This window comes from Ciona intestinalis, unplaced genomic scaffold (assembly GCF_000224145.3).
Source record: "Ciona intestinalis unplaced genomic scaffold, KH HT000078.1, whole genome shotgun sequence".
In the NCBI taxonomy this organism is placed as follows: domain Eukaryota; kingdom Metazoa; phylum Chordata; class Ascidiacea; order Phlebobranchia; family Cionidae; genus Ciona; species Ciona intestinalis.
Genome location: NW_004190400.1, coordinates 37,810 through 65,229, shown reverse-complemented (window position 1 = coordinate 65,229; position 27,420 = coordinate 37,810). Strand labels below are relative to the sequence as shown.

Here is a 27,420-nt window from a genome sequence, read left to right as displayed (position 1 = left end):
ACCAATGTTTAATTCTCTTCTATACTACAGTGTGTTATTTGTTCTCAACTCCAGTGTGTTATTTGTTCTCAACGAACAGAAATTTAAGTCGCACACTACTCACTGTGGTGTTATGTCTAGTGTTGAGTTGTATTTCTGTAGTGTCTGAAATCATTTTAACAGTTTCGAAATAAATTTTTCGCTTATGAGTATATTATATGAACTATTGCTGTCAGACAGAGTATAAGTCTAAAAGCAAAAACAAACTGTTTAAAAGAGCGCTATAAATTTAAATATGATTTAATACCTTTTATATTTCTTAATTTTTTAATACTGTGAGTGTGCGACCAGTACTTTAAAGTCTCCTTTATTCTATACACAGGAACGGGGTTACTATCATGTGGTGACAATGCATTTGCTGCGACTAATCAGGTAATTTAGATGTTTCAAGTTTGTTTAATGTTAGTTTGATATACTAGTTAGAGGACACTTAGTTTTTGATGAAATAAGTTACTTACAGTTGGAAGAACAAAAGTATAAGAGAATTTTATTGAAAAAAACAAACAAATCAATTGATTGCAATCTTAGCTTAAGTGTTTTGAAACTAGTGGATAGCCGTTTTTCAACCTTACAGTCAAAGGCATCTTCTCTTATACAAGGTTGCAATCACAATCACATTTTCATTACTTCGATAAAATGCAAAACTATATGAAAGATCTTTTTATATAACATTTCGAAAGTAATGAAATAGACGAAAATATATTTAACATAACTTATTTAAATATAAAATTGAATTATATTTATAGAAATTAATTGATATCGAAAGTGATGAAATAGAAGACGCTGCTGAAAGGTAAAACATCCTAAATAACTAGTTCACCACAAATTAAAATGCTTGTAGACTAAGTAGAGTTGCAATGATTAAATCTATGGCTCAGTTGTTGGCACATCTGCGTCTGGCTTTAAGGGTTTGAAACCTTTGCAGCAAGGCCTACATTGTGGGCTTATGTGTTCTACACTTATCTGAAATTGCTTCAACCCACTGTTCTCTAATGGGTTGTCCAAAACAAATCATCAATCATTCAAACTAAAACACAGTCCCACGCAACCACATACTATCTGCAATGATTCACCTATGGTTTAAGTGTGTTTGAATTAACAATGAACTTAATTTAACACCTACTATACACGAAAGTTTAGAACTTCACCATCTCTTATCACAATAAACATGGATGAATATGAAGTTGATGTTGATGGGAGATCCTCAATCATGATACCTTCACATAAACCAACACATACAACTTTATATGTGGTAGGTTAATTATATTTTGTTGATATAAATTTTTGCAGACTTGCGGATAAGCATAATGAAAATCTACTGTCCCAATTGTTTGTTACCCTAATAAAGGTGACCCAAATAACAAATCAGAAACGCCAGTGTGATAATTAATTTTAGCCATGTTAATAATGTTTTATGTGTATGTAGATATATATATATAAACATATATACATGAAATAATATTAATCATAGTGCATATATATATATATATATATATATATATATATACATATTAATTTAAACATAGTGGTTTGTCATTTAATTATATTTATTTTTCAACTACTACATCTACATGTAATAATCATTGTTGTTCTAATGCATGGCTTTGGGCAAAATATTTAAGTTCATTGGAAGTATGATATTAAGTGTCAAAACACACTGTATAAGTTAACTGCTCTTTAGTAAAGCATTTTGACCTTTAATTGTTCTTTTTAACTGTGTGAATTTATAATGAGGTAAAACTGTTGTGTAGGGTGGGTATGATGAAAGGAATCTGGAAATGGAAGAAGAGATTAAAAATAAGAGGAGAGAGCGAGAACTTGAGGTAGTTAAGAAGGAAGAAGAGTTAAAACAACTTAATAAAGAACTTGATGATCAACCAAGTCATTCCAATGTTGATCAACTTATGTAAGTTTATGCAATTACAAATACCACTAAGTAAACAGCATAAGAATACAAATAGTTTGAGTTTGATCAAAAAAATAAAACATATATATTTAAGTCTATATTTTGACAAAAAAATATATTAAAAAAGAACACGCATTTTTTATACCAAATCCCCTCAAAAAATTGTTTTTCTTTAGTAGTTTAGAAACAGAAAAAAAAAACGGTCAAAATTTAGTAACACTTTTTCTTTACTGAAATCCCTGGATTGCGGTTTTGACCCCTTTAAAAAAACGCTAATGTTTGATAAAGGTTTTTTTTAGATTTCTGAAGTTTTTGTGCATTAACTAAAATTAAAGTAAAATTTAAAAATAAATATGTTTTAATATTTTAGGAGATTCATTAAAGAATGTGAAAGTGAAGCAAAAGAGGTTTGGGAAAATGTTCAGTTAGATTTGAATGCACATAAACAATTGGTTCATGAGAATACAAGTGATTGTATTTCTTCAAATGAAGTTTTGGAAAATTATCGAAAAAAAGTGAAAAATCTTCTTTCCGTTCTGACTAACAAGATGCAGGTGAAGTAAATCAAAATTTCCTTTTATAAAACATCAAGCACTTGCAAACAGATCCAGGAATCCAAGTGTGTCTTAGTCATTTAATATCTTACCATAAAATTATTTTCACAAAATTTTGCATCGAACTACACCGTTTTCCATGCATTATAAATGTTCGGATTACAAAACTTTTGGGTAACTTTGTTTTTATGTATAATATTATGCAGGTGTCCTAAAGATAACTAATAAAAACATTTTAAAGGTCACGAGTTTAAGGTCAACAAAATAAGAGAGCTGAAAATTAGTAGCTAAAGCTTAAATTATATGAGCCTAAAGGTTACCAACTGTAAAGGTTGGGAAATGCGATTTTAAATCGACCTCAGATTTTGTATAATAGGTAGAGAACTTGCTTCGAAGCGAACTTGATAAATATCTTCAAATATTTGCTCAAGATCTTCAGGAAGGAAACAGAGTTGAAAGAAATAGTAAAGAAGAACATTTGAAGTAAATAAATAATCATATTTTATACTTTCAGTGCCAACCTGACATAAGCATGATGTGATTTTATTTTTTTTATTTTACTTCCTTTTATACAATGTTCAACTGTTTTATAAAAAAAATGACTGGATTATGGAAAGACTTAAATATTTAGATCGCTTTACTGCGTGACTAATTGTTTGCTGCACAGTTTTGAATAGGAAAATTTAGATATGTGTTAAAATGGAAGCTTCTTACATTTATTTAAGTCAATTAGTCTTTCTTTACTTTTATTCCAATCTTATATTGAACTAACATTCCACCTATCAAGCGTGGAATAATAATACATAGTTATAAATAATTAACAATTGGTTGTTAAAGGGGCATACCAACGAAAAGTTGTGTTTTGATAGAAATGCTCAAATGTGATCTAAAGGTACCACATTGAAACAACGATACAGCTTTTTTAGAAAAAATGTTATTAGGTTTGTGTAATTCAGGGTGGAAAACCTTGCAATAATTAATTAAATTTTAAAATATAACTGCATCGCTGATCACATTTATTTACATGAAGATTTACAAAAGAGACAAGTGATATGATGGCAATGGAAGATCGTGAGATATTAGCAGTCGAGTCAAATCTTAAAAAAGAAAAATTAGAAGTTGAAGGACTGGAAGTTGAACTAAAGGAAACTCGTCAGAAAAAAGAAGAACTTACAAAAATGTGCGATGACTTAATTGCAGCAGTTGAAAACTAGATTACGAATACTCATAATGGATCATATTTCAACACTAAGTAACAATACACCTCCTTTAACCTGGAAGTGCCTTAACAAAGTTTTATTTTTATGATATAATGCTTGCCTCGCCACAAATTTCTTTATTCACTTCTTTTAAAGTATATATATATATATTATATGTTTCTGCTTATTTATTTTATGTTATATTTCGGTGGTCAAGTGTTATTTTGGTTCAATGTGCTTTTTATTGTTTCAGACATAAAATAATAGCTTGCATCGTTTTAATTAGCAAAGTTGACACCTAACGGCAATTGCGCCAGTGGTCACTAATGGGTTGTCCAAATTATCGGCCATGCATAAAAAATAACAACGTGCAAATAACATACATGGTAACTAGTAAGCTGGCACGATGAGTATTCAAGACGTTTATTCAGTCAAATGCTTTGTGAACTAATATAAGCTCATAGGAACTGTGTCAGCATTTTATCAGATTAGATTCGCAGACGACTTGACATTCGAAGTTTGTTGGAAACGTCGATTCTAGCTTAACATAACATTAACTTTTAACAACAGGACTTTAATTTCATGTTTTCTTAATCGATTCGTATCAAAATAAGGCCATTTTCATGTAGCGTATTGTTTTGATAAGCTACCACTTTAAATTTGAGAGCCACACAAGTTTTGATTCGTGGAAGTTCGGTTACTTTTGCTGTAGGTTTAGGTTTTACTTAGCTAGGTGGGATATAAATTCAGGTAGGCTATACACGGCAACTGTGTGAAGAAATGTGTGAGTTACCAACTTTATATGCAGTAATGACAAATGTAATAGTGATCTGTTAAGCGAAAATGTAATTAACTGTTAAATCACGGCATTCTGAAACACAATGAATCCGCTCTTTGGTCCAAAGCGAGATCTGCCGGTTGAGATACCTGTAGGATCTCCACCCCCAAGGAGGATTTCACTATCCACACCATCAGCCAGCAGGTTATCGGGATGTCAGTCACGTGGTACACGAACCAGAATGACGGCTATACAATCTGAACAAATCAAAGAAATTCAGGTTGGTTATTTTTATTGACGTCATGTATGAACTAGGTTAACCTTATTAAACGGTTGACCAGTTAAAATGCGCCCTACAGTGAATTGCTTTGTTACGAACAATGACAATTCAATTTTCCACCTCTGATCTATGACGTCACAAGCATAATCCAATGTTTTCGAGAAAAAACATTTTTTCGGACAAGTAGAATAAACTACACAATGGACAGTTAATATTTTTGAAAAATGAGTTCGCTTAAGTGGCTTTAAAGTTAGGGTTTATTGTTCAGTATATATTACTGGTGTATATAAGTGCACTCGATACCAGGCGTTGTCGCGCTAACAAGCGAATACTGCTGTTATGCAGAATATACCAAATAGGAATATATCAGTATGTTATATGAAAGCAGAAGCATGGCACTGACACAGGTAAATATATTTCAAATTCTGTTTTATTTATATCACCGTATAGTTAGCCTATTGAAAGGTATTGTTTTTGATTGCTTTGAAACTGTTTCTGATAGTTAATACGGAACTGGTTTGGTTAGATTGAAGAACGAACACTGTTTGCAAAGTCAATTTAGTCTTCATTTAAATATTTGTATAAGTCGGTGATTGGTGATTTTTTAACAATTTATTTTTACTCACCACACCTCCTGCTCAGAAAGTATTATTTTGTTCCAGCTTATTTACTTAACTCGAAGAATAAATTTAAATATATTTCCTATATCAGTGCAGTGACAGCAATTCGTCGACGTGTGTTAAACTCCATAGCGTTTGATCTCCCAGCTTATGCCTAGTTTTTGTTACAGCAATAAAACCAAACGTTGTGTATTCGCGGTTTATTTTACGATGGTCGCGATGACAAACGAGAGAGATCTGCTCGTTGTTTAAGCAACGTTATGCGGGTTTAATGGCACCGCCTATGCTTGGCAAACAACAAGCAATGGTGGAACAAAAGGCGATGTATGTCTAGCTAGAGTCATAGCAACGAAACGCTGAATAGGATGTACCAGCATAGTTAGTCATTAAGCTTATTGCAAGGACAAGACTCTAGACGGAATTAAGAATTTGTTCGAATTGAGTATCTGTGTGTTTTTTAAAACTTATTACTTCATATAAGGTTTCGGTTAATATTAAAATATGTCTCGAACTTCTTCATCAAGTTCATCAAGCTCGTCAAGTTCGTCGTCTGAAGACGAAGAAGCAAGTTTTCTACCGAATATAAAAAGTCGCATCTCATCTGTTAATTCACAAGTCAGTGGTGAAAGCTCGCAAGGTAAAAAATCACCAAGGACATCTGTGAGTGGCGGTAATGTAGTGACGTTAGTAGGTTCTGCCGGATTAAAAGAAGCTAGTGTTGCAGAGATACAACATAGCAACGGTGAGAAAGATAGGTCTGATGACAACATGGGGGTACGCAGAAGAAGTCGTCAATCCTCACATAATTCTTTAAGATCAAGTTCTCGTGTTTCCAGCGCCGAGTCGGATACTTCTGTTTCGTTACCTGTAGATGTACACAGCCGTGAGCATTCACCAAATATACCACAGCATAAAGTATCAAGTTCGAAAAGCTCGGTTCATTCAGCGGTTGGAGATCTTAAGACGCCAAAACAATCAACAACCCAACATACCGAGTTGAAACGGCGTAGCTCTAGCGCCGCTATCGAGAATTTATTCACTGACCAACCAGAAAGCGATCGTATGGAATTGGGACGACGCTTGAGCTCCACCGTGCGGCAAGTTTTATTGGGCCAACACTTACCAGATCATTTAAAAGCGCGACATGTAGCAAACATGTTCATATCTAGTGTGGTAAGTGAGTTAACAGTATTACAGACAGGTCAGTTTTACAATTAGTATCCAAAGTTACATCGATAAATCAACAGTTTTCGTCGCTTTAATAGTTCGAAATTTCGGTATTAAGGAATTTTGGTAACTTTAAATTATTTGTCGTCTCAACCAGCCTACTATAAGTTAGGGGATATTAATTTGATAAATAAGAAATATTGTGGACCAGTTATGGTGAGAGGGTGTACCGGTAACTAGAATCTAAATATAAACGAGGTTTTTAAAGTAATGTGGGGTAAGATGGGATACTGTTAGAACCTAAATCCTATATTTCCTAATCATGCTTTTAATAATTAACACAGTTCTTTTAGAGTCGCTGAATACGGTTATATAATTCTGTACATATTCTTTAGGTACTATCATGGGTCGGGAAAAGAGAATGAAAATGTCCCATATTACCCCACCCTAACTTTGTGTTAAAACATAATTTGTCATAATATTCCTTAACTTTTCGTTTCGTAACTTAGCGAACTACGTAACAATGATAAGGATATTTAAATTTGTTCTGCGCCAAAGTAAACGAGCGTTGCCGTATGACAACAATATTTTCAAATTTTATTATATTTCATGTTGTGTTAGGAAACAAAGTCAATTGTTGCAGAACAAAGTCGGTTGTTCTGTTCAACAATAGCGGGTTATATATGTTCTATGGTGTGTTTAAAATAACAGCCTTGGTTATTGACTGAACGTGCGCGGTTATAAAGCGCGTATCGGTTGGCTGGTAGCTATTAGCAACAAAATCGCCGAAACAGCGAAGCATAACCAGACAACAGAGCGAAAGTATAACGTCTGGTACAGGAGCTTACGTTTTTATGGTAGCTTAATTTAGCCAACGACAGCAAAACCTATGATATTGGATGTTTTAATTATGGTTTTATCTTGAGATTAGAATGGTAGGTAAATTATTATGTCAGAAGTTAGTCACCCTAAGATGACGTCAACTAGTGGCAAATATCGTCAAAGCACTCACAATGTGGTTGAGGCATTGGTAAGTTTGATCGAACCGAAAACTGATGTTCTTTTATGTCTGCGTTGCAGCAGAGTTAATATTCACAGCAAAATTTATTTATTTCCTATGAAAAGTTTATAAATTTGGCAGTAATAAGTATAGTGGAAGCTGGTAAAAAATATTATGCGCCAAAATGTAATTTCCATTTCATGACGTATCTTATTTAGTTTGAAGACTGGTTTGAAGAGTGCTTGCCAATGTTGGAAAGCAAGCAATGTTTACTTTGTACGCGAAAGTGTTCCAACAAACAAGTTTTGAGTCGGCGATTTTACTTAAAGCCTATTTTGTTCTTACGCAAACTTTTGTACAGTACGCCTGTACTGTTAATTCCAAACACGAGTTCAAAAAGCTTTTAAGTAGATAATCCTGTTTACTGTAAATTATGAGTTGTGTTATACACTGGTGGTGTCTTGTGCGTACATCCTCTATACAAACATGTGTTGCCGCCTATTAAAATATCACGATACCAGCGAACATGTTAAGCGTTAATGTAATTAAATGATTTAGGTAAATGACATTAATACACTGTAAACGTTCGTCAATGTCAGAAATGATAAAATAGACTTTCTAAACGACTGACATCATATGACATGTGTCGCTAATTATTATTAACTACTTATATTAATGGAAAGAACCGAATGGGGACTCCCCGGTCGTGGGAGACATATAAGAGCATCTGACTATGATGACGTGCTTTGTTTATTATTCTTTAAAATATTTATTTATTGAATAAAATAGTAGAGTTTATTTTTAAACATTTTGTGTCAAATCCATAAACATTTGTTGATTTATGGTTTAGATATAGTTTTTTCATTCTTTTTTTTTATAATTTTTTAGCAAAAAATGAAAGAGGAGAAAGAGACCAAGAGAGCTCACCTGGATGGACGACATGAATATATCATCGATGCTGTGGCTAGAGCTCTTAATTTAGAAAGGTTTATTTAGTTTTTTAAAATAAATATCAAAAAGGATTGTTATTTATAAAAAAACAGCAATCAAAATTTCATATCTTTTTATTTCAATTTCCAATATCTTTAGCTGGCCAATGGTATTGGCTTTATAATATCAATATAACTACACATGACCTACAACAAAAAACTAATAATATTTATATAAATTAGGCATAAAACTATTATTCTAATCTGTAGAAGTGAAGTTGAAGAAGCTTTTCTTGAAGGGTCGCAAATATCGACCACTGATCACTTCTTTGCTCCACGTGGTGGCGCCAAACTCATGTTTTTCTATCAAGAAGTTGAAGTCCCTCCAGATGGAGGTTGGATGTTGATGTTATTTAGGGCATAGGCTATATATATATATGTTGATATATATATGTTGATATAACATGAATTCTTTGTTACCTTTCTGTAGTTTTTACTAAAGTTAAGGCAAAAAATAATTGATCGCGGCTAACGGTGTAAAATAATTGATGGCGAATAAAGACTGCAAAAAAATATTTTTTGACATTAACTGACATCATTTTAAAAATGGCCCATCGAGCCTAATTTTGTTTTATATGTGAGTTGCTGCGTAATGCTGAAAACCACTGTATGTGGGGTGGTTGGCTTTGAATAGAATTGTTTCCCAATATATATTAACTGTTGGCCGTGTTGTTGTAATATGTTATGAACATAAAACTGTAAATAGTAATTAAATATTCGTTTTACAGCAGTCGCTCATATACAACTTGGAAGATCTGAAAACAAACCAGTTTCCCCAAGATCAAGCAGGATGAAACTGTTCATAACAGATGGCACAGAAGCTGCATTGACAGGCCAATGTGTTTTTTTTCTTCGAACCAACACAAACAAACCGATTACCGCTGAAAATATTCATAGGGTGAGGCTATCTTATATTGGGTTTAATGGACACACTTCATAATTAACTTTTTGTATATATACTGTTAATTAGAGCACTTGCCTTTAAACCATATAATACCAAGTGTGTGACTCTTGTCCAAGACAGATAGGTGAATGAATGAATGTAACTTGTTTTACCAACTGTTGTTTTGTCGCTATACTCTGTATTAGTTTAAAATATTTCTAAATCTTCGCTACCTTAATTGATAGATGAATAAAGTTATTAATATATTATTTTTGTTATTAAAAATACATTAGGAGATTAACATGCAAATGATGGACGCGACAGAAGGTGGTGTTCTATCTGCAATTGAAAAGATGTTATCCCAAATATATATTCCCGCGTTAAAAGCAAACAAGTCAGGTTGGGGAGAGTTAGCTGCTTCAAGTCAAGGGGAAGAAATTCGAAATCAATTTTTGAATGGGTTGGATTCATTTGTTGGAGTTTTGGCAGGAGCTCAACAAAGTTTGGAAGAGAAAGTTTTATTGGAGGTTGATTTGTTTCTGTACTGCTAAAGTTATGCTAAACCTTATTTAAGTTTATTATTTTGTAAAACTTTATTCAATAGCATAAGATAGCAAAATTACAAAACAGAAGCCATAGAACGTTGTTTGTTCCACAAACTTTGTGTCAGATTAAAATCCTTTATTTTTTAAAAAAGATTTGTATTTGTTGTTTTAGTTTTTGGTTTGGGTGATGGGCCAATCCTGGCCCAAATCCTAGGACACATGGGGTGCCACCCTGCGGGACCTCACCCACATAGAATTCAGTTGTTCGTTTCCACATTAAAATATGTCTAAATTTTAAATTTTTTTTGTGTATTCTTTTAGAATATATATTTTTTAGTTTTTGCCCCGTTATGTAAGTCCTGTTATATTTTGTTATAGGAATGCCCATATATTGATTTCTCATGTTATCATGGACCAACTGAATATGCAGTGGCTGCTGCTTCCACTGAAACATTGGAACATGTAGAGAACTGCATGAAAATGTGGATTAAACAAATACAACAAGTAAGTGTGGCAGGTGTACATGCAGTTTAAACCCTTTCTTTAAAAACCATCAGGGTTAGAATATTCATTTGTCACTTCGATTACAGTAAGTTTTTGGAAATATTTTAAATAAAAAGACAGGATATGGCAACAAAACAACAGTTGTTAAAACATGCTCACGGTTAAAACATATTAACATTTAATTGAAAGAAAATAAGTGTAGTCGCTACATCTAGCAGAAAAACGAGACATTTATGTTTAGTTAAAATTTAGGTAGAGTTCCTTTAATAAACCAATGACAGAAACAAATCAAAAATCAAAAGGTTACACTAAAATATGAAAATATGAAGCTGCTATGCATTTGTATTGTAGGATAAGTAATATTAAAACATTTTCTATTATAACTCACTAATCATCCTATTTCATTCTACGTACATAAACAAAATTTTAATGGATGTTTTATACTGATAATTAGATTCCATTTGAAAACTTATGGATAATACTGTTGCGTTTGAAATAATTTAAATTTTCAAGAAAATCTAAACTGTTACATACCCCTAGGTTTTAGCAGAAGGCCAGCAACTACGTAGAGAAGCAGATAACATCGGACCTAGAGCGGAGTTGGAACATTGGAAGAGAAGAACTTCAAGATTTAATTATTTACTTGAACAATTAAAGACACAACGTGTTAGAGCAGTTCTTGGTATTCTTCACATTGCTAAGTCTAAACTATTACCGGTAGGTTTTTGAATTTACATTACCTATATTGTTTATTTTTGTGTGTTGGTCAACCAAGAGTTATAGCATTAGTGTCATATTATGCAATGTAAACAGTGGCTTCATACACCTTGCTTCAGTGCTCTGTGTTACCATGTATAATAGAACACCTCACAGTGAATAATAACTGATTAGTTTTTTAAACTCACAGTAATAACCACCAATATTGCATACATATCAACTTGGATATTTATAAGTTGTATTATGCAATCATGTATAGTAGGGCGGGAAAAGATAGAACACCTTTTCATTCTATTCTCCGGTCCCAGTTGGTAGTAAACAAAGAACACTCAAAGAATTATAAAACACACGACTCCTATACACTGTTGTGTTCTGTCCGGCGCCATGGCATAGTGGTTAGCGCGCCTGCCCAGTGGTCACTAATGGGTTGTCCAAATTATCAGCCACACTTAAAAAAATGAAAAAATAATCACTCACAAAGTAACATACATGGTAACTCGTAAGCTGGCACGAGGTGTAAGTTACATTCATTCAGTAAGTTACATTCATTCATTCATTCATTCACTGTTCTTAATTGTTTGAAACATGATCATTTTATTAAGATATTATGTGCTAACGGTGTGTAGAAAATGAATCCATATTTTGATAGGTGTGGAGAGAGTTGGATGCTCGTATCACAGACACAGCTAACGAAGCTAAAGATAATGTCAAATATTTACAAACTCTCGAGAAATTTTGTGATCCGTTGTATAACAGGTGTCGACTTTTGAGATTTCTGTGTACCTATAACTTTTACATATGATAAATACATCATTAGATTCTTTATGTTTTTATGCACAAATCTTTTTAAGCTATTTTATAGGATGGTGCACAACAGCCTTTCTTCAATTAATGTAACCATTATGGTTTTTACGTTTATTTATTAAATCTGGTTGATTTTAATTTTTTTTTACTAGATCTTGTTTCACAACTGTTGGTTGTTGTTAATTTCTTTTCTTTGTTGTTTTTATTTAATTTTATCTTTGTTATTGTTATCATAGAGAATTTATTAATTTAGGTTGAATACCTTTAAAAAGAAGTATGATAGTTATTTGTTAAATATCAGTTTATATCTTTGTACCAGTGATCCAATTGCCATGGTTGATGGAGTTGCTCATCTCATCAATGCAATACGAATGATACACAGTATAAGCAGATATTATAATACCTCGGAAAAGATGACATCATTGTTTGTTAAGGTAGGTCAAACCTCTAATTTATACGAAAAGTGGGGAACTCATAAAAGTTGCCTGAACACAAGTAAAATAACTACCATACAAAGTCAAGTTTTAATGCCGCCATGGATTTGATAATGCAGTGCGCAGTTTTCTAATATATAGTAGGGTGGAGAAAAGATAAGATACCTTTTTTTTGTCTCGTCTTTCCCCATCCTACTATACATCATAAAGTTTTCAAAATCTTTTATTTTTTTTAATTTAGATTTTTTCAACCTGTGCTGGACAGTTCAGAATATTAAAAATGTTAAAATTTTCAAATAGTACGGTAGTTCTTTTATTTTAAAAAAGCTTAACTTGGCATAATATTGTGTGAACACTTAACTATACAATAGAATAATTAATATGTGAACAAATTTATTCCAAAGGTTACAAATCAAATGGTATCAAGTTGCAAGTCATATATAACTTCGAATGATACGGAAACTATATGGGATCAACCACGACATGAAATAATTCAAAAACTTGAAGCCTGCATCAAGTTAAACAGGGTATACCTATTTATATTTACGTGTAAACGTGTTATTTGTGCAATACTAAAATAAAATTATAAACACATTTGCCTATAAATATAAATATTTGGGCAAAAAATTATAAAATATTGTTTTATATTTCAATGTATTTTATCCTATATTGTTAAGCTTAAACTCAGACAAGTATTTTTATGAAGACAAAAACTTAATGGCTGTTATTTAAAACTTTAAAGCATTATTAATGATTAATAATACAAATGCAAATGAATTGGTTTGCCAAGTATGACTTTTTGTAAGCCTAAAGTTTGTCATATATAAAGAGCACTTTTTAACATACGAGTTGAACTATTGTAGTAGATGACAATACTTTTGATTGGAGCACGGGTGTTTAGTGTTTAAAACCCTTTTTTTACAGGAATATCAACGATGTTTTCAACGTACAAAGCAAAAGTTAGAAGAGACACCAAATGAAAGGAAGTTTGACTTCAGTGAAATGTACATATTTGGAAAGTTTGAATCTTTTGTTCGACGTTTACAAAAGATTCTTTCCATGTTTGAAACAATGAAGGTTTACTCTGCATTGGAGCGTTCCAAAATTGAAGGCTTAGATCCCATGATTGGAAAGTATCAGGTGGATATAATATTTCTATTGTATCATATGTGATACAACATTGCAGAACATTTAAATATTCGATTTGTATTTGTTAATGAACTAGGGTTTTTATAAACAAAGTGTTTTGTTAAAAAAGTTGGTAAAATACAAACTTGTAGACTTAAAGATGATGAAGTTTATAAAAACTTGTAACCGCTTACATTGGAATGTGTCTTTGGTTACACTTAATGGCAATACAACTGCACAGTAATCTGAGTTGTCAAAATTTAGAATCATACCCACATACCACCATAGACTTTTATTCTTCCTAAATCATAAATTAGCAAAAGCTGTATGAACTATTGATAATGGTGGGGACAAGATGTTCACATTCATGTTATAACTCATAACATTTCAGCTACATATTGATAAAGACAATAAAACTGAAAAATTAGCAAGGCTGTAGCGACCACGCTTATTTTCTTCCAATTAAATGTAGATATGTTTTAAACTGTAAGCATGTTTTACCAACTGTTGTTTTGTTGCTATATCCTGTCTTTTCGTTAAGTATGTTTCTAAATCTTCGCTGCCCCGTAATCGGAGAGACAAATAAAGTTGATGTTGTTGTCCAGGTTATTGTGGCGACAATAAAGAAGAAGCCATACAATGTGTTGGATCAACGAAGGGGAGATTATGATGAAGATTTCTATGATTTTAACGCAAGTATCACTGATTTGCACAACCAGTTAATTCTTTTCATTGATCAACAATTTGCCAAACTATCAAACACACAAAGAGCTGTAATGTTGCTTAGAAAATTTGAAAGGTAAATGTTTGTAGTTAGTTAATATTACATGTTGTTAATTTAATTCCCCACAAAGTAACATACATGGTAACTCGTAAGCTAACACCGGGTGTATAAAACAGAACACCCGTGTTATAACCACTGTCATTTTCGGGCCACCTAAGGATAAAGCAAGTTACATTCGTTACAATTACATAAATGAATTGTTAGACATCAAGTAATAGATAAACTAATAAAATGTAAATTTAAAACAGTTTATTTGGTTAATGTATTTAGCATACTAAAATAGTAAGTAATACTTATGAATAATTTTTATACCACGTGTTACATAGTACCTAAGAAAAAAATTTTTATATATAATTACTCACAAGGTAACATACATGGTAACTTGTAATCTGGCACGAGGTGCACACCCGTGTTATAACGACTGTCGTTTTTGGGCTACGCGAGGATAAAGTAAGTAAGTTACATAATACACATTACCTGTTTGTACTGTGAAGAAATATTAACACAGCACAATTTTTTAAGAACCATTTTGTATTTTTGTCAAGTGATACTATAATTAGCTGATATTTGTTCTTTTTTCAGACTTGGAATTCCTGACTTGAACATTGAAGAGAAATATGAGAATATATTGATGAATTATGGTCGTGATGTTGAAGCAATATCGAAGATATATACTCGACAAAGAAATGATCCTGTCATACCCCGAGACATGCCTCCAATTGCTGGTATGATAGTTCAAGCTATGTACACTACTATCTTGATTATTGTTTAAGTAGTGGGATTTATCTGTAAAAGTGTCTTGAACAAATGAATGTAACATATTTATCTTCATGTGGGGCACAGTATTTTATACATCCCTGGCCATCACAATTTTCCATGTATGTTACTTTGTGTTGGTCTATTTTTTACTATATGGGACTGGGTTGAAACAATTGCTGTTAAGCCGTAAGTGTGTTGTCAAAGGACACATACGCCCACAATGATGGCATCCCTGAGCATTTAGCCGGTGTGTTATTATTGCTTCAACCATTATGTTTCTGTTATTTAGTTTTGCTGCTCAAAAATGACCAGATAATTAAAGTGCTTCCATATTATATACAAACCTGTTATTAAGTGTGCAAATAAGTTAAACAATTTTGTTTACAGGTAAGATCATGTGGGCTCGTCAGTTATTTCGAAGAATCCAAGATCCCATGGAATTACTTCAGGAAGAAGCACCTCATGTTCTTCAGATTCCCAATGCAAAAAGAATCATTCGAAATTTTAATAAAGTTGCAAAAGTTCTTCTTGAGTTTGAAGTTCTATATCATAGAGGTTGGCTACGACAGGTCGATCTCGCCAAAGCAGGTGACTTAATATATTTACTGCTGTTGTTTAACATACAATTTCAATACAGCTTCTCTGTCAAATTTACTCTACAAACATTTGGACATCTTGTTTAATATGGTAAAATTCCTTAAAATCAGTATATTTTGATGAAGAAAACTTGATAAAAAATGAAACAATTAAAATAATAACATTGGTTATGAATTTGGGCAAATTGGCTGTCATTTTTTAAATCGTTTTTGAATACATGCTTGCCTGTTGTTATTATTTTTTATATGTGTTAATATCAAGTTAAATTTTTTGGACTGATTCTGTTTTAATTAAACCATTGATTTGGTAAAAACTATTTTACAGTTACACATGCTACATACTATATACTTTGAATTATTATAATTCAACTCTAAAGTTTCAATTTAAACTTTAGTTTTAATCTAACATTTCAAACTATGTTTTACTTTTTAATCTACAAAACAAAAATGTCAACCTTAATAATAACAATAACTTTATTTGTCACTTCGATTACTGTAGCAAATTTAGAAATATTTTAAACAAAAAAACAAAAAAAAACAGTTGTTAAAAATGCTTACAGTTAAAAATAACATATCCTCCCATGATTACAAGGTCTTCAAGCTTCTCTACTTGTTCGTCACCCCGAGACAAATGAACTTTATGTGAACTTTGACCCCATGATATTGACCCTTATCAAAGAAACTGAAGCAATGACGAGAATGGGTTTGGAAATCCCTCTTACGGCTGCTAAGATTAGTCAAAAGCAAGCAAGTTTGAAAGAACATAGCAACCAGTTGAAGGTTATTATTTAATGCAATAACCAATTGTTCATTTGAATGCAAGGCATTGGAACAATTGTTCATCTGTGTCCTTGGGCAAGACATGTTAATTTTTATATCCAATTATCACTAATTGATTGTTCAGATTGTAAATCATACAGAAAAAACAAAGTAACATCAATCACAATACTTTCGTATTTATTAACTTTTGAAATGGTACATGGTGTAAGAGATGGAGTAAGACACCTTCTATACTTTAACTAAACAAATGAGATGTAAATAATATAAAATTATACGATGCACAATCATATAAAACAAAAAATTTCTATTAGTTCTTACTGAGTGAAAATACAAGAATCCGTGATAAGATTCATTCATCCATCCTCCCACTTACCACTCCACACACTATGAAAGTGGATGATGCACTTGAACCTGGCCTCACACTATTAAGTTGGACTTCAATAAATATCGAGCAGTTCATTGAGAATTCTCATTCTTCACTTGGTTTGTATTATATCATTTTATTCAATATTTATGTTGTGAAAGAGGAAAAAAACTAAAAACATTAAAATAAAATAGTTGGTATAAAGTGTGTTGCCTTAAGGTGTATGAAGCCTCTAGTAGCAACATATAAAACATACTATTATCATATAACATGCTTACAAAATATTATTGCAGCTGAGTTGGAGTTGTTGTTAGATCGTGTAAATGATTTGATGAAATATCGAATCGATTCCGTTTTAACTGACATGTCGTCCATATCACTTGTTCGACTTCCATCTGACCAACCACTCACCATTCATGAGTTTCTACAAGAAACAAAGGTTTGGTTTTAAATATAAACTCCTTATTTGGTTATCAGAGTTTTTAATATTTCTTTTTTTTATTACAAATGTTTTGAATGTGTTTCACCCTGATGAAAGTAATCTTAATAGGATTTCCTCTGGCCCGGTGGCACAGTAGTTAGCACGTATGCCTCCAATTTAAAGGCTATGGGTTCAGGGCCGGTTAATGCTACCATTTTTGGCATGTGTCCTTGGGCAAGACATTTAACGGCAATTGCTCCAACCCAGAGCACACTATTGAGTTGTCCAAGTTGTCAGCCATACATAAAACATAAAAATTGAATTAAAACAATTGCCGACAAAGTTACATACATAGTAACTCGTAAGCCGGCAGGAAGTGTATGAAACAGAGCCCCTAAGTTATACTGACTGTAGTTTTGAAAAGCTGTATTATATCTTAAGTTTGCTTGCATCACATGGTTTTAAATCGATTTACACCCTCAGGAACTTTGCACGGTTGGTTCTCAAACTCTACAAGCAAAGTCAAGGTTGGTACAAGAGGCCACCAATGAGTTGATAGATATGCTCATGCAGTTTCCGCATAATAAAGATGTGGAGGTTAGTTTGATGTGTTATTAGTATGTGTAGCTATTGTTATTAATAATGATAATATAAGAGTATTGGTGCCATTAGACATACATTTGATACCACTTTTTCATTTTAAAAAGAGAAGAAGTTTGAGAACAAAATTTGGAAAAAAATATGTTTACTTTGGGAAGAAAGAAAATGTGTTTAAAACTTTGCCACTAATTCATTGAAAATGATGTTGATTTAGGTTGAAGAGGATGTTGTAGTTCCTCCAAGTGCTCAGAGCATGAGGACTTCTTCAACTTTATCACGAGCTGTGAGTGCTAAGAAAAAGAAGAAGAAAGACATGATGCAAATAATGGAGGATGAAGCAAAGTATGTTGGCATTATTTATGTAAAGACAAATAGGTTAATATATATATTTTATTGGTGGAAAGGAGAGCAAAATGCTTCTTCTTTCAAATAAGACCAAATTTAGGACCATGAGCTGAGAAATACCCACACTACCGACATTTATGTAACTTGTGGTAGGATCGCACCATCTGGCGAGGAACACAACCAAAGAGTTTAGGCCTTTTATTCAAATCTCATAAACCCTTGCCCCTAGAGTTGGGGTTCAAACTTGGGTAGATGTCTAAAAGTTACCTCTGCCATAGACTCAAATACCAGACATCATACTTTCAAACTCATTTTGGTTACTTTAAATTTATCCAGTTAAATGTTTGGCTTTGAACTGTTACCTTTGGATTAAGAGTGATTTGCAACTTTAAACTTTCAGGATACCAACGTTCCTACTTTTATGTTGTTTGTTTCAGGGAGTTGTTGTCATATTTTAATCATCGAAACATGGAAGCTTTGATTAAAGTTGTGAAAGTAACATTGGAGGCGGTTCGTAAACGAATCATATCGCCAATCTCACAGCGATATATATGTAAGTAACATATTTGGTAACTCGTAAGCTGGCACAAGGTTTATGAAACAGAACACCCGTGTTTTTTGACTGTGGTTTTCTGGCCATGCGAAGATAAAGATTAAGTTACATTCATTCATTTAAGTATTTTGCTAGCTTTGGTGGCTATGCTTTTTAAATCTAAAGTTAAACAAGCAGTTTTTAATCTATTAAAGTTACGACCCGTTTGGATTCTCTGCATTTTCAATCAACACAGTTTTGAGAAACTTTATTATCTTTCTCAATACCATGTCAATCATTTAGGTTCATATTTGTAACTAATGTTCTAAGACCTCCATTCAAACAGATAACTAATGTTTGATAAATCTTATAATACCTTAAGTTTTTTGGCTTCTTTTAACATTTTTGTATTTTTTACTATATTTTATCATTTTTGTCTGTTTAAAAAAAAAGTTTAAAATAAATATTTAAAATTAACAGCTGATGCAAACGGGATTGACGTTCCACGTGTCGTGCCATTACTACGTGCAAACGCAGTTTTAACTATCCCACAAATTGGAATGAATCCAAGATTAGATGAAATTCAGCAATCGTTATCTCGTGTTGCTGAATATGTGCTCGTTGTTATGAAAGGAGTTGCTCAGTGGAGTAAAGAACGTTTGCAAAAGGTTATATACTTAAATAAGCTTAAGTTTACTATGTACATAAGCACCTTAATTTCAAGCAAACGTTACCTAATTTATGTGTTTTATACAGGTACTTCTGGTGTATTTCTAACCAGTTTAACTTACTTTATTGATATTTTTTTATCAGATTAAGATTTTCATTTATAATCTACTGTCTGTGTAAAAGTTAAAATGTTAAAATATTTTGCATGTAACAGGGGGCAGATAACAGGCGAGTCAGCGTTTGTAGCATCAGTGGTTTATCCGAGTCATCCGTTTCCGGGGCAACGGTCACATCGGGACTTACTTCTCAAACGCAACAGAAAAGTCAGGGAGCCGCGAGCAATCGTGCCGTGTCATTATCAAGGTCACGAAGTAAGATTTCTATGGTTGAAGTGACATCATCGGGACCTGTGACACTAGATGTCCTCACACAACCAAGAAATTATTACAAATCAATCAAAGATAACAAGGAAGTCAACAAGCTTTATCTTCAACTTTGCAACTGCATAAACTCAACACGAAAAGTGGGTACAAGTCAATTATCTGTAGTTTATTTACCCAGATTTTTATATTCTATTAATCTGTATATGACCGTCAATTTTGACAACCTATCAGTAAACCCCAGGTTGGAGCAATTACTGTTAAGCATCTATTTTAGATTAACTTTAAACAAACCAGCAAGATACTTAACAGTAATTGCTTCAGTCAAAGGTTTACTAATAGTTTGTCAAAATTAACAGCAATAAAAACAACTGACTACAAAGTTGCTGTTTTGGTTATCCTATCTGATATGATAGGGCCCATCATAAGCGTGCATGAGGTGTATTAAGCCACACAATGGAATAGCTATGTTAAAACTATAAGTTTAAACATATCAGTATGAACAATAAGTTACCATCATCGGCAGATAGTAAATGTACGATTCATATAATTTGTTGACATTTAACAATAATATAGTATTTTTACGCACATTATGGCTTGTTTGTCTGATAGGTATAGCGACCGCGCTAATTTTTTTCCAAATAAATGTAAATTGTTTTTTACTGTAAGCGTCATGTCTTTTCGATAAAATATTTCTAAATATTCACTACTGTAATTGAAGAGACAAATAAAATTATTGTTATAGGAGGTTGAAAGTGCATTGTCACAATATGAACGATACCATCACGTGTGGAAACTTAACAAAGATGAAGTTCTTGATGACATCATGGAAAGGTCACCAAGTGTTGATGAATTCGAACAACATATTTTATCTTACAAATCATTGATCGAACAAATCAATTGTGAACCTCAATATTTAGTTGTTGGATCAATTGCTGTATTTACAGGTAACAACTTTGAATATTTTTTTATTTTCACCACTAAATAAACTGGTAAACCTATTTAACAAAAAAACTATTTGAAAAAAAATTTCTTTTGTAAACTCCTTGTTTATAGTTAAAAAAAATATAGTTAAAAAAAGTCTATACTTAAAAAAAGTTGTTTTTTAAATATGATCTAACATAGAGAAAATCTATAGTGAGCTGCAATACTATGTGTTTGAATTATTTGGGAGCAAAAATGCAGTAAAACAGGGGCTGACAATGTTGGTAGCAGACTTAAAGAGTTTTTTTACAGAGGATTTAAAGCTTGCACTTGTCACTGAATGCAAATCTTGGATGGACTTTTATGGAAAACTCTGTAATAATAAATATCGAAGTAAACTCGAAGAAATATTTGCTTTCATTGATGATGTCACAAAGAGAATAAGTCGACCAATCAAAGACCTCGATGACATTAGGATAGTGATGGGTAGTTTGCGTGAAATTCGTGAACGACAGATTGATATTGATATGAACATCACTCCTATTGAGGTGAGACTTGTTGCTGCAAGTTGGAATATATATATGAAACTATTCTGGCAAACTCACCAGATTTTATACAACCTAAATAGGAAAAACAGCATGTTTTTTATTAAAGTAAAGCTTTAAGTGTTCGCAAAATAAATTTGCCAGTATTGCTGTAACAGATTTGAGGTAAATCAGGTTTTGTGATATAATTATAAATATTTGCATTTTCACCAGAACACTGATTTATATCGTTTAACCATGGGTTTATTGTAGTTAAAGCACGCATCTTTTAAATAGAGGATGTAAAGAACAATTACCTACAAACTTAAGTTCTAAAAGGAACACAAGGTATATAAAAGGCCACCTGTGTTGCATCTACCAAGATAGTTTCACCATCACATGGAAATAAAAAACAATATTTATCTTCCAGACAAGTTATAGCATGCACAACAAATATGAGCTTGCTGTGCCAAAAGAGGAGTCGGAGAGAGTGGACACGCTTCGTTACACATGGGAGCGAGTGTTAATACAAGCAACTGACTATCAACATCAACTCGGTGAAATTCAACCAAGTTTTCGTGGTGGTCTCATCACAAATATTGCGCAGTTTCAAGAAGATTGTCAAAATTTCTTCCATGATTATCATCAGGTGTAGATTTATTTTATTGATGCTAATTCTAATACAGCTGTTATTCACACTGTATTTATGATGTCTGGCGCAGTGGCAAAGTGGATTACGTGTCTGTCTTTAACCTAGAGATAATGGGTTCAAGGCTCGTCGCTGCTACCATTATCGCCGTATTTGACCTTAGGCAAGACACTTAACAACAATTGCTTCAACCCAGTGGCCACTAATGAGTTGTCCAAATTACCAGCCATACATAAAACTATTTCTCAAAAATAATCACCCACAAAGTAACATACATGGTAACTCATAAGCTGGCACAAGGTGTATGAAACAGAACACCCGTGTTTAACGACTGTTGTTTTCCTGCCACGTGAGGATAAAACAAGTCACATTCATGTATCCTATCAATTTAAATTAAAAGTTTCTTACTATATGTGTTCCAATTTATATACAATAATTTAACTGTTTTTACCTTATGACTGATTTATTCTGTGCACCAATGTTTAAATGTTCTTTTCAGGTCATCATTATAACTTTACCCCCCAAAAAGTTATCCTGTGTATTTAAGCCCCTGAATAACACTTTAAAAGTCAGCAAGAAAAACTTTTAGAAGTTTTATATAGTAGAGTGTGGGTAGATGGGACACCTTTTTATTCCATTTTCTCGTCCCATTTTTTGGTAAACAAAAAAAGATTCAAAAAATTTTAAAATTGTTTTCTTATGACTCCCATAGACCGTTGTTAATTGTTTAAAATACGATCAGGATATTTGAATATTATGTGCTAAAGGTGTCCCGTCTTACCCCACCCTACAATACCTAATAACTAACATCTCACATAATAGGATGGACCAATGGTTGAAGGGTTCAAACCACAGGAAGCCAGTGATAGGTTGATTGTTTTTCAAAATAAATTTGACACAATTTGGAGAAAGTTCATCACTTATTCTGGTATAAACATTATATTAAAACTTTGATTGTTAAAGTGCCACTATTGTTTATTAAATTTTTATTGTTGTTTGCAACTTGGATTGTTTAGTGTGAGCTTTTGTGTTCTTAAGCCAATTTTTTAGTTGTTTTAGTTACAAGTGAATGAATGTTATTATATTAGCTGCATATAAAGATATGCATACTTTAAACATTGAATTTCTTGTGGAAATGATGCAATGTTATACCAAAATGTTATAACCAGCATAATTAATCTATATTCATGTGAATGTATAGGAATGTTTTCAAGTAAATGATAAGTTTACCAAGTAAGGTAAAATTTTGTTTAATGCACTGCGTAATCATGTTACATATTTGAGTCACGAAACCTAAGCTTATCATTTAGAAGGTCATTATAAATATATAGTCTGTAGGAATTTGGTGCTTTCTGGTTAATTTATAATTAGAATTAAAAATTATTATTTTTAAATGTTTTGGTTTACAGATAATTATGTTTTTAGTTTACTAAATATTTTAGTTTAATTAATTTTCTACAGGTGGTGAAGAGTTGTTTGGATTACCGGTCACGCCCTACCCAGAACTACACGAGATAAGACGACAACTTAACTTATTACAGAAGTTATATGGCTTGTATAACAATGTTATTGAAACTGTAAATGGATATTACGATATTTTGTGGTCGGAAATCAACATCGACAAAATCAACGATGAATTAAGCGAGTTCCAAAATAGGTTTGTTTTATTTCTAATTTTTTGCTGCACAACTATTACAGTTTCTTTTTTTAAATAATGATTACATCTGAATGTGTAAGATTACACATTTTGACACCCATACTTTTATTTTATTATCGTTTTTAACCAAGAATTTTTCATATTTAATTTAATTCATGGTTAGTTTTTAAGACCCAAATTGTTTGTCATTTTTAATTATTATCGTGACCAAAAAGAAAAACCTAACTTTCAAAAAACAACTGTTGTTTTGTTGCTATATCGAGTATTTTCGTTTAAAATATTTCTAAATCTTTGCTACCGTATTCAAAGAGACAAATAAAGTTATTGTTATAAAATTTTCTGTTATTACTTGTGTATCAAATTATAAGATGCAATTACTTTACAGATGTCGTAAACTACCTCGTGCATTACGCGAGTGGCAAGCCTTCCTTGATCTTAAGAAAACAATCGATGACTTCAGTGAAACTTGTCCTTTACTTGAACTTATGTCAAACAATGCAATGAAAGAAAGACATTGGGACAGAATTGCTGCTGTGAGTGTTTTATTTAATCTTATTAAAAGTTTTATTTAATTTTAATTCACACAAAAAATGTAATAATATTGTCATCGTTTATCAGTTTTGAATTTTTTTTGTTGGGATAAAACGGATAAATCACATTGTAGATATTACAAAAAACAAATAGATCTTTGTATCTCATGTTAAATGTAGGCTGGGTTTTATAGTTTTTAGTTTAATTATCGTTTTACCCATAAGTAGCTGAGCAACATTTTACTTCTTACTGTCCTTGGTTGATTGGAGCATTACCACTGCTTCATACATGGAATTTCTAACACACAGTTTGTTTAATTATCTCGCCTACTGCCTAGATTTTTTAATATAGTAGGGTGGGGAAAGAAGGAAACCTTTAGCACATAATATCCAAATATCCTGATCTTGTTTTAAACAATTAACAAAAGTCTATGGAAGTCATGAGAGTACAGTTTTATAATTCTTTGAATGTTCTTTGTTTACTATTAAATAGTTTGAGAAAATAGAATAAAAAGGTTTCCCATCTTCTCCCAGCATACTATATAATTTCCTCATTTATTTTATTCGTAAAACTGTGTAAATTATAATGAGATTAGTAATCACGCATGTGTGTTATATATGTAACATCCAAAAATATATTTTCCAGATAACCGGCCACAGTTTTGATGTGGAAAACGAGTCTTTTGCTTTACGTGGAATCATGGAAGCACCTCTACTTAAATACAAAGAAGACATCGAAGATATTTGTATTGCTGCTGTTAAAGAAAGAGATATTGAAGCTAAACTTAAACAGGTTTTTACCCTTCTTAACTTTGTTAATAATAATCACTTATTTGTCCCAACATGATGAAATGATTTAGGTTAATTATACCAAATACCTAAGTTTTTATTAGGTACGGTAGGGTGGGGGAGATGGGACTCTTTTTTATTCTATTTTTTCCGTCCCATTTTGGTTGTAAACAAAAAAGGTTTAAATAAATATAAAACTGTATCTCCACGACTCCCATAGACCATTGTTATTTGTTTAAAACTTGATTAGGATGTTTGGATATTATGTGCTGAAGGTGCCCTGTCTTACCCCACAGTACTATATAAATTAAAGCTAAGATATTTTGAATTTTTATTAAATGGCCTTTAAGAAATATTTTAAGGAAATTGTATTTTTATATTTTGACATGTAATTAAGTCACAGCTATTGCTATTTTAATTCCATTCAAAACGTTACTCTGTGTTTTACTTCACTTAATATAAACAACATATACTTAGCTTATTTTTTTAAATATTTATAGGTTGTTGCTGAATGGGATAATCATGAGTTTGTGTTTGCTTTGTTTAAAAGTAGAGGTGAATTATTATTAAGAGGTGACCATACAAGTGAGATTGTTACGGCAATCGAAGACAGTCTCATGGTGCTTAGTTCTCTTATGAGCAACAGGTAAAGTTGTGTCATTACGCACACTTTTGTTTCTATTAGAAGTTTAACTTGATAATAAATAAACATAAATGACTCATTTGTCTGCTAGGTGTAGCGACCACACTTATTTTCTTCCAATTAAATGTAAATATGTTTTTAATTGTAAAATGTTTTAACAACTGTTGTTTTGCTGCTGTATCCTGTCTTTTGGTTTAAATATTTCTAAACCTTTGCTACCGTAATCGAAAAAACAAGTAAAGTTGTTATCCTTATTCAGTTAAACAAGCAATTAGATATTTAGAATCTGGTGCCACGAAAATGTAACAGACAAAAATCAACCAACTATTGTATTTAATTATAGATATATATTTTACCTAAATGACATCGGCACTACTAATACTAATGTAACATTTTGTTTAATTTTTTTATCAATATTATCAAATTCCCACAAATTGTCATGGTTCTGTGTGGTATCAGTTTTTTCAAGTATGGCACCAAGCTAATACCAGTGGTTGCGGACACCGAATTAAACTATTATAGTTTAATTTTTCTGTCTATTCATAGATACAACACCCCATTTCGACCCCGCATACAAAAGTGGGTCCAAAATCTTACAAACACGACAGAAATTATTGAGAATTGGATGACGGTTCAAAACTTGTGGGTTTACTTGGAAGCTGTGTTCGTGGGTGGAGACATTGCTAAACAACTTCCAAAGGTGCCGGAAAACTTATTATTATTTGTTATTATATTTATCATTACAGTATTAAAGCAGTTAGAGTGCTTGTCTTAATGCTACTATTATTGTTGTAATCGTGTGGATTTTAATTGGTTGTGATCAGAAGGAACGGAAAAATAACATGAGATATATAAGTTTTGATCCTGATAATTTAACTTTATATTATAACAGAACTTTTTCTATCAAAAATAGGAGGCAAAAAGGTTTTCTAACATTGACAAGACGTGGGTTCGAATAATGACGCGAGCTCATGAGACCGTGAAGGTCGTTCAATGTTGCGTCGGAGATGAAACATTACAACAATTACTTCCACATCTATTGGAACAACTTGAACTTTGCCAAAAGTCACTCACAGGGTATGTTGTTTATTTGTGAAGTATTTCCATGAATATATGTTTGGATCTCTATCTGGTAAGGTTGAGAGTATGTTTAAATGAAATGGTAATAATATGCAGGTCAACCAGGTAAAGAGAAACAAAAAAGTATTTTCGTTTAAAAAAAAACACAAATAAATAAAATTATATATATGGGTGTGGGGGAAGATGGGGCACCTTTAGCGCATAATATCCAAATATCCTGGTCGTGTTAACAACAGTCTATGGGAGTCGTGAGTATACAGTTTTATAATTCTTTAAATGTTCTTTGTTTACCACCAAGTAGAATGAAAATGTGTCCCAACTTCCCCCACCCTACTATATTACACAATTTGGATTTGCATACTAATAAAAAGTTATGTGAAAATGAAACCGCTTGCCAAAACCATTTATTTTTCCTTATGTTCAAAATATAAAATATATTTATATTTTTCAAGTTACTTGGAGAAAAAGAGATTGCTTTTTCCACGTTTCTTTTTCGTTTCTGATCCTGCCCTGTTGGAAATTCTTGGGCAAGCATCCGACTCACATACCATACAAGCTCATCTACTTAATGTGTTCGACAATATTAAGACTGTTCGCTTCCATGACAAGGTTGGATTAAATAACTAAGAATAATAACTTTATTTGATTATGGTAACAAAAATTTAGAAATACTTTAAACAAAAAGACAGAAAATATTACAAAACAACAGTTGTTAAACACGCTTACAGTTAAAACCATATTTACACTCAATTGGAAGAAAAGAAGTGTGGTCGCTACCCCTAGCAGACAAACAAGGCAAATCATTGACAATTCCTAACTTACTTTATTTACACTAAATCCAATATAT

General features: G+C 32.1%; 2 protein-coding genes across 6 annotated transcripts in view; both read left to right on the top strand.

The window, feature by feature from the left end:
* LOC100183142 (transforming acidic coiled-coil-containing protein 3) overlaps positions 1 to 4,076 on the top strand; it is an 8,296-nt gene extending 4,220 nt beyond the window's left edge. Inside the window, exons 8-14 of one of the 2 annotated variants that reach the window (XM_018815509.2) lie at positions 362 to 411; positions 786 to 832; positions 1,180 to 1,291; positions 1,791 to 1,945; positions 2,316 to 2,499; positions 2,876 to 2,982; positions 3,530 to 4,076. In XM_018815509.2, coding sequence (XP_018671054.1) covers positions 362 to 411; positions 786 to 832; positions 1,180 to 1,291; positions 1,791 to 1,945; positions 2,316 to 2,499; positions 2,876 to 2,982; positions 3,530 to 3,713 — 839 coding nt within the window. In that variant the 3' untranslated portion in view covers positions 3,714 to 4,076. The remainder of the gene's footprint in view (positions 1 to 361; positions 412 to 785; positions 833 to 1,179; positions 1,292 to 1,790; positions 1,946 to 2,315; positions 2,500 to 2,875; positions 2,983 to 3,529) is intronic. The other variant, XM_018815510.2, reaches the window with a different exon arrangement.
* Positions 4,077 to 4,304: 228 nt separating this feature from the next.
* Positions 4,305 to 27,420, top strand: part of LOC100184836 (dynein heavy chain 5, axonemal) — a 56,747-nt gene continuing 33,631 nt past the window's right edge. Inside the window, exons 1-33 of one of the 4 annotated variants that reach the window (XM_018815506.2) lie at positions 4,305 to 4,756; positions 8,432 to 8,529; positions 8,743 to 8,867; positions 9,261 to 9,430; positions 9,709 to 9,942; positions 10,339 to 10,464; positions 11,005 to 11,181; positions 11,831 to 11,937; positions 12,305 to 12,419; positions 12,824 to 12,946; positions 13,344 to 13,559; positions 14,153 to 14,346; positions 14,914 to 15,056; positions 15,478 to 15,678; positions 16,279 to 16,466; positions 16,778 to 16,949; positions 17,124 to 17,269; positions 17,735 to 17,848; positions 18,066 to 18,193; positions 18,634 to 18,749; positions 19,209 to 19,396; positions 19,612 to 19,920; positions 20,523 to 20,724; positions 21,014 to 21,249; positions 21,656 to 21,874; positions 22,697 to 22,802; positions 23,336 to 23,531; positions 23,917 to 24,064; positions 24,708 to 24,854; positions 25,351 to 25,496; positions 26,040 to 26,193; positions 26,407 to 26,570; positions 27,026 to 27,182. In XM_018815506.2, the coding sequence (XP_018671051.1) occupies positions 4,580 to 4,756; positions 8,432 to 8,529; positions 8,743 to 8,867; positions 9,261 to 9,430; positions 9,709 to 9,942; positions 10,339 to 10,464; positions 11,005 to 11,181; positions 11,831 to 11,937; positions 12,305 to 12,419; positions 12,824 to 12,946; positions 13,344 to 13,559; positions 14,153 to 14,346; positions 14,914 to 15,056; positions 15,478 to 15,678; positions 16,279 to 16,466; positions 16,778 to 16,949; positions 17,124 to 17,269; positions 17,735 to 17,848; positions 18,066 to 18,193; positions 18,634 to 18,749; positions 19,209 to 19,396; positions 19,612 to 19,920; positions 20,523 to 20,724; positions 21,014 to 21,249; positions 21,656 to 21,874; positions 22,697 to 22,802; positions 23,336 to 23,531; positions 23,917 to 24,064; positions 24,708 to 24,854; positions 25,351 to 25,496; positions 26,040 to 26,193; positions 26,407 to 26,570; positions 27,026 to 27,182 (5,442 nt within the window). In that variant the 5' untranslated portion in view covers positions 4,305 to 4,579. Of the gene's footprint in view, positions 4,757 to 5,068; positions 5,164 to 5,454; positions 6,550 to 7,469; positions 7,574 to 8,431; positions 8,530 to 8,742; positions 8,868 to 9,260; positions 9,431 to 9,708; positions 9,943 to 10,338; positions 10,465 to 11,004; positions 11,182 to 11,830; positions 11,938 to 12,304; positions 12,420 to 12,823; positions 12,947 to 13,343; positions 13,560 to 14,152; positions 14,347 to 14,913; positions 15,057 to 15,477; positions 15,679 to 16,278; positions 16,467 to 16,777; positions 16,950 to 17,123; positions 17,270 to 17,734; positions 17,849 to 18,065; positions 18,194 to 18,633; positions 18,750 to 19,208; positions 19,397 to 19,611; positions 19,921 to 20,522; positions 20,725 to 21,013; positions 21,250 to 21,655; positions 21,875 to 22,696; positions 22,803 to 23,335; positions 23,532 to 23,916; positions 24,065 to 24,707; positions 24,855 to 25,350; positions 25,497 to 26,039; positions 26,194 to 26,406; positions 26,571 to 27,025; positions 27,183 to 27,420 lie in introns of those variants that run through there. The other 3 variants (XM_018815508.2, XM_018815505.2, XM_018815507.2) reach the window with 3 other exon arrangements.